At 35.1% G+C, this 14,049-nt stretch overlaps 1 protein-coding gene across 2 annotated transcripts in view; it reads right to left on the bottom strand.

Moving 5' to 3' along the window:
* ORC5 (origin recognition complex subunit 5) overlaps nucleotides 1-14,049 on the bottom strand; it is a gene marked incomplete at both ends in the record, with an annotated part of 73,817 nt that overhangs the window by 58,627 nt on the left and 1,141 nt on the right. For both annotated transcript variants that reach the window (XM_082308477.1, XM_082308476.1), the window contains 6 exons: nucleotides 145-193; nucleotides 2,343-2,473; nucleotides 2,815-2,926; nucleotides 5,608-5,682; nucleotides 9,391-9,588; nucleotides 13,401-13,493. In XM_082308477.1, coding sequence (XP_082164603.1) covers nucleotides 145-193; nucleotides 2,343-2,473; nucleotides 2,815-2,926; nucleotides 5,608-5,682; nucleotides 9,391-9,588; nucleotides 13,401-13,493 — 658 coding nt within the window. The remainder of the gene's footprint in view (nucleotides 1-144; nucleotides 194-2,342; nucleotides 2,474-2,814; nucleotides 2,927-5,607; nucleotides 5,683-9,390; nucleotides 9,589-13,400; nucleotides 13,494-14,049) is intronic.

Below are 14,049 nucleotides of genomic sequence, written 5' to 3'. Positions count from 1 at the left end.
CTGGATGCAACGGGAATAAGCAATGCTGTTGTGACCAGAGAAATAGTGACAATGCAACAAGGATCAAAGCAAAGTCCTCCACAAAACCCACAGGAGGGCACCTGCACTCTCATACACCTGCTCAAATTAAAGACAGAAGCTTACCTTCTCCTCTGACCACTGGTTCACAGTATTTAGAAAAATTGAGTGCTGCCTACAGAAAGAAAGAAGTACAACATATTAAAAAGGTACTACATACTTGATCTAGCTACAGAACATAACAAGCAGTGTAATTCATTACTTTGCAAAACCAATGAATTATTTTTCAGTCAATAATTATGCCACTTGCTTCCAAACATTATACTGTAAAATGATAAAACATTTCTGTAGATTAAAACACAAACAGAAGTAATCTATCACAGGCTATTTGGTTTTGATCTCAGCAAAATCTGGTTGCATTTTTTTTAAAATAACATGATAATTAAACATCATAAATTCAATAAAAATGTTTTCATCAACTTTTTTTACTCCCGTCATTGTCAGATAAAACTTTCCATTCCAGGAGCAGTTCACCATGTTCAAAAGTAGGCCACACATACTTACACACACACAAGCAGAAATTATTTAAAAACCAAAAAAACCCCAAAAATGCATGCTAACATTTCATATTCAAACAAACTCCTTTTGCCTAAGGTAAGATTGAGAGATTATTGACATGGCTGTAATCTAGATTTTTTCCTAAAATAGTTAAATCAATATCACACAGAATTTTGTAAAACAACAATCCTCACATTTCATTCTCCTTTTGTCCTACTGCACCTTATTAAATCTCTGTGCTAGTACACAGAACTCAATGCAATAACTTCCACATATAAATCTAATACAATTCCAGAATGTGATATTAATTATCATGCATAACAACATACACATTTAGAGTCTATGTTAGACACTATGGAGTTGTTCAGAAGCCTACAGACAGTTGCATGTGCCTGTCATTACCTTCTACAGAAGAGACTTGCCAAGCACAAAAAGAATTTAGGGTCCAATTAAGTAAATCTTTTCATAATGTTGGTACTTCCCACACAGTGTCTCTAAAGCTAATGAAATTATTCTGACAAACAGAGCAACTAAAGTACATGTCTAGAACTGTGACCCTAGTTTCTATTTGTGTCTCCATCAGATTTCAGCAATCTTATATAAATATAAAACCTGTATAGTTAACAGATAAGTTCAGCTGAAGTTTAGCTACGTTTTCCTGATGGAAATGCAGGCAGAACATTCAGATCATCTCACCAGCACCAATTTGTTCACTGGCCATAACCACTGATCACTTCAAACTTGAAAAATTTCCTTGTACACAGTATAGATATTTAAATAATAATCTGATGAACTAATAATTGTTATTGCTATTCAGCTTTTCTTATGCAAAGGTCACCGTTAAGTAATTTTTATTTTTCTTCTGTTAGTTTGTTTACTATTACATTCTTCAATTGATATATGGTTAAAACTCCTTTTTCCAAATATCTTCAATCTATTTTTGTTCCCTCAGGCATGACTATATTGCAGGAACTTTGACTTACCTATTTTATTCTTAATTCCAAAAGAAAGACAATAAAAACAATTACATCAATCCTTGCTTCTCTAGGCCTTTGAGTCAAATTAATACGCTATGTTTCTGTAAAACTGTGCAACAGATCTGGCTTGTAGCAGCTTCATTACCTTAAAATCCTCTGTAGGAGGCAAATGAAGTGAAAATTTTACACTCCTAAATAATATAGGAAAATGTTTCAAATTTTAAGTTAAATTTTCCATAAAGTTGAAGTATAAAGAATGCTGGGTGGCAAGTTACATTTAATAAACACAGGAAACAATAGAACTTGAGGTTGGACATGCTGAGACCATGTAATTGAATTTATTCCTTCAAATATTGAAAGCAACTGCCTGGCATTCCACTGCACAGTCCAGGAAACAACAGAAGGCTATTTAGAGATTACAGAAGTCTGCATGAGCAAGAAGGCAGCAATAAGAACAAAGCCACATAACCACATGTAAAAAGAACTCGAAAAGAAGCACAGTGAGGCCTACCGTTGCTTGAAAAAGTAAAATCATAACTCTTACTTCCTCTGACTGAATTGAAAACAAACAAACAAAAAATCATAAACCAAGCCTGTAAAGGAGTTGTCCCTCAAAAACTGCCGCAGTTGCAGCAATTGCTTCTACTATACTTATCAGCAGGCATAAAAGGTTTCATCACATTTATCTCCTTATCCCAACAGGTGAAAATAGGTAGCGTAGACCTTCAGAGCTTATTTAGCAAAAAACATCCCAAAACAAAACAACAACTCTAAAGGAGCTCATCTCACCAGATGCTGAAGTTCTTTCAGGTCCCTACAGACCATGTAGAAGACACCAAGCAGAATATTGATATATGCAGCATAGAAATCTGCAGAATATTCTGGGGGATGATTCTGAGACAAGATCTTCTGCAGGTGTCCTGTTTAAACAAAAGTAAGTTTTGCTTATTTAAAGCTAACTTAATAAACTGACCACATTTTACAAGTTAAGTGGAAAAACAAACTATAATGATCACTAAAAAAACCAAAAATCCAACAAAAACTACACTGATTAAAAGAATCAGCAGATATAATGGAACCAAAACATTACTTTGAGGTGTTTTGGGTTTTAGAGGTTGTGTGAATATAGACTTTTACATTCCATAGCTATTACATATTCCGGATTCTGTAAAAGGCATACTGATAAACATGGAAAAAACATTTGGATAGTTTGACAAAGTATTATTCAATCCCCAAAAAGCAGATTAAAGAATTAGTTTACCTATGCTGTAATCGGGAAAATACAAGGTAAATGGCTCAAAGCATCCAGTATTTGGACGGAACAGTTCCCATACTATTTCACTGAGCAGGACAACTGTCACATTTCTGTCAGTCTACACAGGGAAGGACAAAAAAAAAGAGTGACAGATCAGCAGAGAAAGTAAAAAAAATAACACTGATTACAATATCAATGAGAAAAATTATTATTGTGACTTTTCTGTTTACAAAAATCATCAAATTTACAGTTTAATACAATTTACTAGCAGAGTAATAAAGCTTCAGCTGGCCTTCAAGAAGCTCATAACTTTGCAGATTTTCATAATTACACGAGATTTCTCTGCATCCCTTGCCATTTCACTGACATGTAAGCTTTGTGGGGTGATACAGCTCTGGTACTAGACAATACCAAGTAGATTCCATCCCTTACTTCCAAAATTAAGACAACATTTTACTTTGAAATTAAACCCAGACTTGCAGAACAAACAGGAAGAGTTAAAAAGCAGAAGAAAGCTCAGTGCTTTCAGAAACCAAGCTATCTAGTACTTAATTTTAAAGGTAAGCTGGTCTTTAAAAACAAACAAAAAACATCCCAAAACAAAAACATAGCGTTAACTGTGTACTCTACTGTTTTACTAGTTACCAACAATGGCTGCAAATAGTCACATATTCTTTTTAACCCAGTTTTTATTGACAATATACTTGCCTTGAGTTCGATGTTTTGGTCAACAGATAACAAAACATTTCATATTAAAAAAACATTCCTTATTTTGGTCACCCTTCTATACATCAGCTCTTTAATATGAAGCTAACTATCTGTGGAGATGATGCTTCATTCTTCCTTTTTGCAAGGTTTTTGCAACCATACCAAAAATTCTGCATAACAAAAGATGCTTTTAAATATGGTTCTTCAAGATATTTCAAAACTATTGAGGCTCCGCAAGAAAATAAAAGGAAGTAACATGATTGAATTGGCAATGCTTAATATGAGCTGTGAATGACTTGAAAGAAAAGTTTAAATGCTATTCCCCTTCCCTGAAATTCAGGGAGAATCTTCTTTTATTTACTCTTCCCACTTCTTGCCAAAATGGCACCCGCCCATATTCTTTAGTGTTTCTTCTTTCCCCATTTTTATGGAACTTTTTTTTTCTTTTAATGAGAGAGCAACTTTCTGTAGATTTCTTCCAATTGTGTTCCTTTCCCATTTCCTAGTATTTTAGCTGACAACAGAACTAGGGTATTTTCAGTTCAGTTCCTGACAGACCTTCCAATATGAAAAATCTAAGTACTTCCCACCATAATCCTCACAGAAATCAAGCATCCTATGACCCATTCTTCATCAACAATCTCCCAGTCCCATGAAATCTGTCACCACTAATGCAGTTACTTGTCTCTTTTCACTCCAGGAAAGGAAGTGATGCAGTAGATTTGCTCCTACAATGTTCCTCTGCAACATCAGCTGCACAACAGTTTTACAAAGCCTCAGTCCAGAATACAGTTTTTAAACAACTGGAATCTCAGCATTCAGGAAAGCTGACAAACTTATTTGGAGGTTACTTCTGAATTTGAGAGTGTTTCTTCTAGCATATTTAAGTCTTAGCCTATGTTTTTTTGGTCCCTGAACAGCAATCATAGGCCCAAGTTTTCCTCCTTTCTCTCTGTCAGACAGGTTGTTTCTGCTTCAGTGGCAGCAAAATCCAGAACATGGGCAGAACAGACAAAAAAAGCCAGAAAATGCACCAGCTGCCAGGATTAAGAACACAGCTGTGAATCAGTCTTCATTCAGTAAATAGGAAATCAATGTCACCAGAAGATTAAGAGTATCACACAAAAGTCTTTGAGATAAGTGTAATTTCAGCTACTTAGATGTTCAGACATTTCAAAGCACCACCATCTTCTGGTTTTGTCTTCAGTTTTTCAGAGAATGCACCATTTTTCCTTATTCCAAGGCATAAGCTTTGATACTTCAGAAGTGAGAGAGGGAAAGTTATAGTGGTTTACTCCAATCAGAAACATTCTGTGGCGCAATTCCAGTAGAAGTGTAAAAACTCTCTGCCATCACAAAGCACATTCACAGCTGCTGAGCTGTGCAGCTCCAGTCACAGTTAAATAGCTGGTGGTCTACTGACCATCCTCAAGCCAGCCACCGTGCAATGTTGTGAAGTTTCACACAGGAGAAACTTGAGGAAAACAAATGTTTCCTGAGTTGCAAATTCATGCTTCCGATGCTGAATTCACTCAATGTGGTTGGGCTCTCTTGAATCAGCAGCTGACTCAGAAGCAGACTTTGGATTCCCACACAAACATCTGACAAACTCTAAAAGGGATTTTATTGATTTATTTGTACCAAGCTAATAGGAGCTATGTTGAAGCTTCTCCTTATAGACTGTAGTCTGCCCAACATTTTTTTTTCTGCAATTATAAAACTTTAAATGAACAGTAGGAAAATTTTACGTTCTTCTTAAAAGCAAAAATATTCTAGAAAAGACAGCTATGTATCTGACACCAGCCTCAAAAGAATCTACAACAGATCAGATATCACAAAACAAGATACTATTAAACAGAATTTAAAAAAAAAAAAATTAACATGGTAAGAAAAACCTGCCAATGTTTAAATTCTGGTTTGTTTTCTAGTTTTCACCACTGCCAGTTGATTGGGGGGGGTGTATTAATTTTGCAACTTTTCTCATCTAAAGAACCATTTATCTTGATCTGTGAGCCCAGATGGACAGATACCACGTGTTCAGTTACTTTCAATACACAGGACACATACATTAATTTCTTTCCAGACACTTACCAACTCTTGAAGCCTAAGAAACGCTGGCAGGATGTTTGCTTCCATTTCCCTCAGCTGCTCTGCTCTATCCAGTACCTTTTAACAGAACAATGATCTTATTATACAGACAATGTCAACTTCCATTCTCACATGGACTTAATTCTTAGCTGCGGGAAACTGCTTTCACAAATGGCTCTTAGACAGCAGAAACCACCTAACAATCAAGACCGCCTTAAACAGGCAACATCTGAGAGATAATTGCTTCAGGTGTGCTTCCAGGAAGCCCAAGCAGCTCTGTCATCTAAGAAAAAAGGTATAATCCCCAGGCAAGCAACATTTTCATGCCTTATGGCAGTAAGAATTAAGAAGTGAGTATACCAGTCAAGAATATCAGTGACAAAGCCATGATATCATTAACAACCATTAAAACCTCAATTTTTGTCAAAAATTCTTATATTTAAAGATTATATGTAGTACTGTAGCACTATATATATATCAACATGCTTACTGTAGGAGAGCTATCTTTTCCCACTATGAAATTATTTTTCAGAAACAAATAAGAGCTCCTATTTTCAAAAAGTTAGCTATCATCTGGAATTCACACAACTGAACTTTGTGAGAAACTTTTCTTGCCATAATTTGCAGCCTAGATATTTACAGGATTTGTTGTATTGTAAGCAAACCTCACAGAGCAGTAGCAGATATGTAGCATATGTACAGCTTAAACAGGAAACACTATCTAAACAACTTAACATTTTGGAGCCTAGAGAGAAAAAAAAAAAAAAAGGAGCCTGAAAACATACATGATTTTCTTTTGGCAAAAAAAAAAAAAAAATTGTATTCCCAGTACACTTAAAATCTTGACAGGAATGAAAAAACCATAACAGAAACACATTTCTTTTATGTTTTATTTACTACTTACAATAGAAATCTAAATTCTGAAGTTCATTACTTCTTTTGAATTACTGCTATTGAAAAAAAACCCCAAACCTATAAGTCCCTAGAAAATGATATTTTTCTATCCTTTTACATTTCCTCCTCACACCAAAATGTTAAGACATCTATCAGTTCTGTGCCCACAGTAAGAAAAAGAACTTTATGAGGACAACCAAGAAACATTTTATGAAAATGGTATTTCAAAATCACACCATACAGGAAAAAAACAGGAAAGAGCAGTATCTCTGCAATAATAGCTCACACTTCTTGGGAACTTATTTAAAACCACAACACAACATATGATTTTATATTGACATCTGTATTTGGTTCATATAATAAATGACTTCAGGAATGAAGACTGCTTTGCGTTACTGACCAAATAGAGGCTACATATTTTACTAATAAAATACTGCTTGTTGGACGCAGTGACATGCAGCTACTGAACACAAAGCTTTAAGGTCTTGACCTAAGTAGATCTTTTTACGTAAGTGGGAAACAAACCAGAGTTTCTACTTACAGCAGATAAAATATACTGTGACCCTGGCTTGTGGAATATGTCAAGCAGTTCACAGAAACAGCCTAGCCACAGGCCTATAAATCCACACTTTATTCTTTAGTTTTAATATACATTTGTCACCCTTCAGCTTTTTTTAAAAACTATACATTTTAGAACTGTCTGCTGACTTACATTAAAAACCACAGCTTGTTACTTCTGTAAAGTGCTAAATATTGTAAATGTATAAATGACTACAAGTTATATCTGCTCCAATTTTTCAGGTAGTTAAAATTAATAAATTCATTTTTCGGAAGTAATCACAAGCATTCAGCACCCATGCTTGGGTGAAGATAAACATTTAGACTCCTTTGCTTGAAAGTAAACATTTATCTTAATTTGTTCTGAGTTAATTGGGCTGAAATATTACATTATTTACTACCAAAATGAAATAGAATAAATGAGCATTGCCAGTTTATGTTACTAGCATGCTGGTCTTCCATCAGTCTCAATTTAAACCACTCTACAATAAATCCAGATGACACAGGTTAATATACATGAATTGATTTCCCCGATTCCTGTCTATTCCCACGCAGAACGGAACCGAAATGCTAATTTAATACTTAATTCTTCTGATTCAGCAACTATTTATGTGATACAATTGAACCTTTCTAGGTATCTAATGGTTTGTTTTCTATATAACCATTGTTCAAGAACTTTCTAATTTTCTGAGTGATACTAATTTTCATATAACACATAAAGCATTCCTTAGTGATGTAGAACAGTTTCTTAATCCAAATACTAATCTGAAAGTAAAAGTTTACTATATAAAGTATTTTGTGAAATTCTCTAAAGGTTATTTTAGTGATAAATTTTGCTCTTATGGAATTGTTGAAGGATGCTAATACCACTTTCGTGACGGTAAATTAAAATGAATTATCTATGTATAACTTCTTATCTATTGTAAGTAGTGGTGCATGTTTTTCTTCATTCAATTTTTAATAAGTATGTCAAATGTATTAACCTCTTGAGCTGTAGGAAACTATGAGATAGTACTGTTTCCAATAAACATCATACGAAGTTATTTAACTCAGTGGTTAAGTATTTTTAAATGGGAATAAAACTTCTTTAACTTTAACTTGTGAAACAAAATGAAGACTGGTGAGTGTAATTATGAGTTTCTTGTTTGACTGCAAAAAAAACAAAGCAGTGTGCCCGTTGATTGCTGTGAGAAACATGCAAAGCGATCACACTGGGTCATAAACCTTTTAATCTTGAACCACTTTCATGTTTTCTTAAACAATCAATTTCACCTCTTGTAAAAAACCCTTTAATTCCTACTGCTGGGCTGAAATTTCAGTCTACATCTTTTGCACGTCCACAATGTATATATACAGTTACACATCACTAATATTATGGCATTCCTATTTTTAAGATAATAGATTTCGTTCAACCAAGTGAGAGCTAGAAAAAAAAAGTAGTTCTGAGAAGTCGATGTCCTTTCTTCAGACCTCTTGTATGCCTGAAATTTGTTTCTATGTTCACCTCTTGGCACGATAAATGCTGTTAGAGATAACTGCAAATTTTGACTCCTTTATGTAGTTAAGATTATCACAGGGGGGAAAAAAAAAAAAAACAACAAACCAAAAAAACAACAAAACCAACAAACCCTAGTGTTCTAGTACTACAGTGATTCAATCATTCCTGTGATCGAAATTCTGATCATTTTTCCTGCAGTCTGCCTGTTGATTCCACTTGAGCATATCATCAAATTTTTCACTGCAATCTTTTTTCCATCTTAACACTACAGTTCTTGTCTCCGAGGGCCACAAGTGTAGTTGAAGATGTAAGATCTCAACAGTACTTTTACAGAGGAAATTATGCATTTTAGTTCCTTAACACAACTGCTAACTTGAACCTATCCTAGCCAACCAATTCTTGTCATTTGCACGCTCCATAGTTCACTTCTGCCTTTCTTCCCATCTTTGCTTTCTCATTTGTGAAGCTGTCTTCACAAGGAAACAGATAAGCATGACTTACTAATTATAAAACAAATACAAGCGCTCTATATTTAAAGATTTTGTAATACTATTACATACTCGATTTAAATATGCAGTATAATTTATGTTCATTATTAGTTATGCTATACAGTTTTTGTATAGAAAAAGTTCTAAAACAAGGAAAAATACAGAACCTCATCTAAAGCCAGCAAACCAACGGAAAGAAACTAACCACTATCAACAGATTCTGAATGAGGTCCACACAGGAATTTTGTGAAAACTGCTCTGTAATGCGCACATTTCACATATGAATTATCGATAACAATCACTCACACCCTCTTAACAGAAATGAAACTGGAACATTAAATTACTTACAATGTATAATGTTTGATCTTTAAGCTCTCGACTTGCAACAGCTTGTTTAAACAGACGTACAAAGTCATTGAAAGTCTCACAAGGCACATGAGAAGTCTGTTTTGTCTCAGAAGAACAGCTTTGCAACTGGATGAGAATTTCTTCTAAAAGAAGTCGTGAAGTAAAGTATTCCACACAGTTCACAAACACATGAGGAAGCTGAAGAGGAGTAAAAAAAGATACAACTTGATTTGGCTTTTTCATTGTAAATATTCCAGAATCAGTCTTCTCTTCCAGATGAGACAATGAAAGAAACTACACCTTGCCAACAGAGTATAGAGCATAAACCAAAAATCCTTGCCAAAAAAGAATGATTACTTATGTACCTAGTCAAAATATTATATATCACAAAGTGAAGATAGATCTGATGAATCCTCATACGAAACACAGTGCATCTTCTAATTACGTTTAAAAACTGAAACACACAGTATATCTTCTAACTATGTTTAAAAATTGTGAGCAATATAAAGAAAACCAAATAGCATTTAGTTCAAAGAAAAGTTAGACAATCATAACACATTAGAGTATTGGAAAATAGTCTATTACAGATTACAGTGTCTAAAAAACAAGAACTTCTCAAACTTACATTACAAAGTAAATAATCCAGAAGCACAGAAATTACTCTGAATGTTTTTGGCATTCACTGCATACAAATGATGAAGTGTAAAATTCTATGTCAGTCACGTGTAATGAGCCTACTTGTGCATAACATTTTTAGAAAACCAGATCTTTTCAGAGCAAAGAGCATGTGAAAAAAGCAGAGTATGAGATACATTTTATGGCAATCCATAAAATGTACTTGTAAGTACCAATTTAGTAATACTGAAAAGTTAAGGGCATTTGTCTATAAATAGAAGACACTATAGACTACAAAACAGTACCAGTATTCAAACCTCCATAAGGCAAAAAAGGTAATTTTCTAGCAACTCTATTTTTAAGAAATATATTTTTTGCATATCTCCATACTCTCTGGTAAGGCATATGCTCTTTTTGACACTGAACATTAAAACCTCTGGAAAACATTAGTCACTGGGATACATATGCATTACTTGCAAAATTAAACTTCTGATACAGGAGTGTGTATATATGTGTATATATATATTATTTTTTTATAACAAAAAAAAAAAATCTAAGGACTTCATTACCGTCTTTGTACTTAAAATACAATATATGGCATATGATTCAGCAGATGTGGGAAAGTGTGGGTATATGCTGGCAATCCAGCCAAACAGCGTGTAATAAAAAGCTTTCTGATTTTGAACACTATTAAAAGAAAGAGGCTACATCTCCAAAAACACCTATTCAAAGTGCTGCACCTCCATAGCAGAAGCAAAGCTGGGTGCCTCAGATGTGATTCACACCACCACATTCTGTAGGAGACACCTATACTTGGCAACGGGAAGTTCTGCAGAAACAGTTGCTGCTTAAATCCTATTCCATGCCAGGGTCTGGCCGCATCTTTGGCTACGTTGCAAGTGGGTAGCGCAGTGTTCGGAGCATTGCACGAAAGGCTACTGCATGCAAGAGGATCATGACCACTGTCTTCCACCTTTCTCCCTCTGCAGAATTTTTAATGAAGCAGATTTTTGCATAAAACCCAGTCCTGCAGATATATGATAAGTGTGCTCTGGACAAATCGAAAGCATCAGGACTATGAGAACACACAAGTGGAAATTTATGGTTTAGGCATGAAGCAGGCACCTGTCATTGGATTTAAATCCCTGAGGTACGTGACTGACAAAAACATAGGCATTAACAGGTTTAGATGGAAATTTCTGTGATGACACCCTTCAACTTAGGAGGACCTTAAAAAATGTTTTGGGAAAAATTAGAACAAGGAATAAAACTAGCATGAATATACACATTTGCTAACAGAAAAAGAAGGGCCACAAAAGTGGCAAGGCCCTCCAAGTCATGGGGGCTGGGCAGGAGGCCAACTACCTCCTCCCGGAAAAAAAAAAATAAAAAGTTGCAGAAACGACGAGCATCAGAAATGGCAGGGATGGAGAAAATCGGTAACGAAGTGAGGAGGAGGAGGTGGAGCTGGATTGGTCATGTCCTGAGGGGGAAACCGGTGGAAGACTGCGCTGTGGCCCTTGACTCCAGAGCACGCAGCCGCGGACCGATCAAAGTGGAAGAACGATGTTCGCGCCTTGTGTGCCGCCTGGCACTGAGAGAATTCAGATCAGACAAAAGTGGCAAGAACCTAATGCTGCTGGCTTCTGCCAGCACCAACCAGAGAGGGACTGAAATGGACTTAAGGCCATACCTCTCTACATCATTCTTCAAAAGAACTATTTTTGTAAGAAACATGCATTCAGCCACAATGACCCACTATGTCTATGTAGTTCAGATGTTCACATGATGTTTAAAGAGTAGGTTTCTCTGCCTGCAGCCCTTGCAATTGAAATAAGTCTGTTCGTGACAAAGTTCCTACTTCAGGTTGGTAACATATAGCAATTCCAGTATCAATTATCACAGATATAACTCATCCCCCAGTGGACAGCATTAAAGTAGTTTTCTTCCTTGACAATTGAGGGGAAGACAGTTTGTAGTCCCAGCTTCCTAGAAACGTAAGGCTTCAAATTCAAAACTGTACGATGAATTCTCAGTAGTTTCCACTTCACATATTCCAACAACATCTGCCTTATAAGTCCTCCTCATAAGTCCTCCTTCTTACTTACTCCTACACTGTTTTCTAACAGCAGGAATCCAAAGGAAGTTTATGTCAGACGGCAAGGCTGAAAGAGAATACACAGTTCTACCATTTCTGAAAGTGATGCTCATGCAGGAGTAAACAGCAACAGTACTGGCATGGGAGAATAAGATCCATCCCACCAGCAAAAGGCCTGGCAATGCCAAGCTTAGTAAACACCAACACACGTGGAGAATTGATTTTATTACATTAGAAACTGTGAATGGCATCCTGTTTCTTAGGGTTTTTAACTTATGATACCTATCAAGCTGTGTTTGGAGGATCTAGAATAAATTAAAGTGCACAAAACTCATATTTTCAAACAGGTTCTGAAAATATAATATTAAAAAGGGCTATCAGTAGACTTTTCCCATTTAGAGCTGATTCATTAAGCAAAAGAATAATCGTTCATTGTTCAGGAATTAAATCAATTGTTCCTATGCAACATTGCTCCAACACTTTAGAAATCCTGCATTGTTTCTTTTTTCAGTTTCAGATTTTCCTGCTTCTATAAGAGGGCAGATCAGAACTAACCAAATTTACTGCAATGAATAAAACATTCCGCTCGAGTCTGCAAAAACAACTATCGATATCAGAAAGAACAGCAGTTGCCTGGTATTCAGCCAGTGATTTTCACCATTTCAGATTCACTTCTTTTTTTCAGCAAAGATGTATGGCTTGTATGTTTGCTTTGAATGCTTTTAACAGCTTTACTAATTTTATGCTCTTAGGCAGACATTTAAATAGATCATACACATCTAACTGAATTTAATTGAGTTTGTTAACACAAAACAAATAAAACAAAATTCCACTACTGCAAACTCTTCTCACTGTTCTTCATATAATCTTTCACTCTTTACATATACAAGTAAAATTAGTTTAAAGGAGAATTACAAGAAGATTTGAAAAAAGTATAGTGTAAGTGACTCTCAGATTGAACTGGAATCATCATAAGAGTACTGACTTGTCACTGGAGCTATTTCAGGTTAAGTCAAGGGAACAAGCTGAAGAAAATCTGGCTCCTTTTTTTCTTTTTTTAAACTTTTTTAGAAAAGTTATTATGATTTATATTATATCTCAGTACGTAAGACTTCATTTTATCCTAAGTGCACTAGTGAGAAGAGCAATGCGTTCATCACACACTAAGTGGAGGAGAAGAATCAAGAAGGCAGAAATGGCTGAGGAAACAAACCATTTTGAGAAAGTAGAAGCTAGTTTGAGGGACCATCTGTTACAAATAAATTCTAAATTCAATATCCATTGTGAACATTCTTACCTGTAAGGTGTTTAGAAGAGTTTGCATCACATAAGTCTTTCCACTAGATGTATGCCCGTAGATAAAGATAGATGGAAAACTGAACTGCTGACGCTAGGCAAAAAAAAAAAAAAAAAAAAAAAACCAAAAAAACCACCAAACTTGTTGTTTCAGTTCTTATTCTTTTCATTCAACAGATAAAAGATTTATCAATGAAATTTCCCTCCAAAAGAAAGTAATCTTTTAAATTGAGGCATAAAATATAAAATACACCAATTATTACGGAATCAACGTGATCAAGTTTTATGTTTCATCTTCACTGAAATGCTGGGAGGTTAAATCCCAAGAATCGAGTATCACATAAAGCTACCACTGAAACTGCTATAACATGAGGATACATTTTTCATGGGAAAAACAAAACAGAACAAATTAAAAAAAACAACCAGCCAACAACAAAAATACACACAAAGAGAGAAAAGCAGTGGGCTCTTAATTGAAATTAGTTAACTAATTGAAACAAAATCTTGGCAAGCACAAATTGCAAGCTTTACATTGTCCTAACTTCCATACAGAAAATAACTAAATGGTTTGGTGGGGAACATGGCAAAGGAGCTCCTCGCTCTTCTCTCATAAGGCTATATTTGCTATAATACCTCTATTTACTTAATGG

This window comes from Platalea leucorodia (genome assembly GCF_965183815.1).
Source record: "Platalea leucorodia genome assembly, chromosome: 4".
NCBI classification, from domain to species: domain Eukaryota; kingdom Metazoa; phylum Chordata; class Aves; order Pelecaniformes; family Threskiornithidae; genus Platalea; species Platalea leucorodia.
Note: the sequence above shows the minus strand (reverse complement) of the source record. Positions and strands in the feature narration are given on the sequence as shown.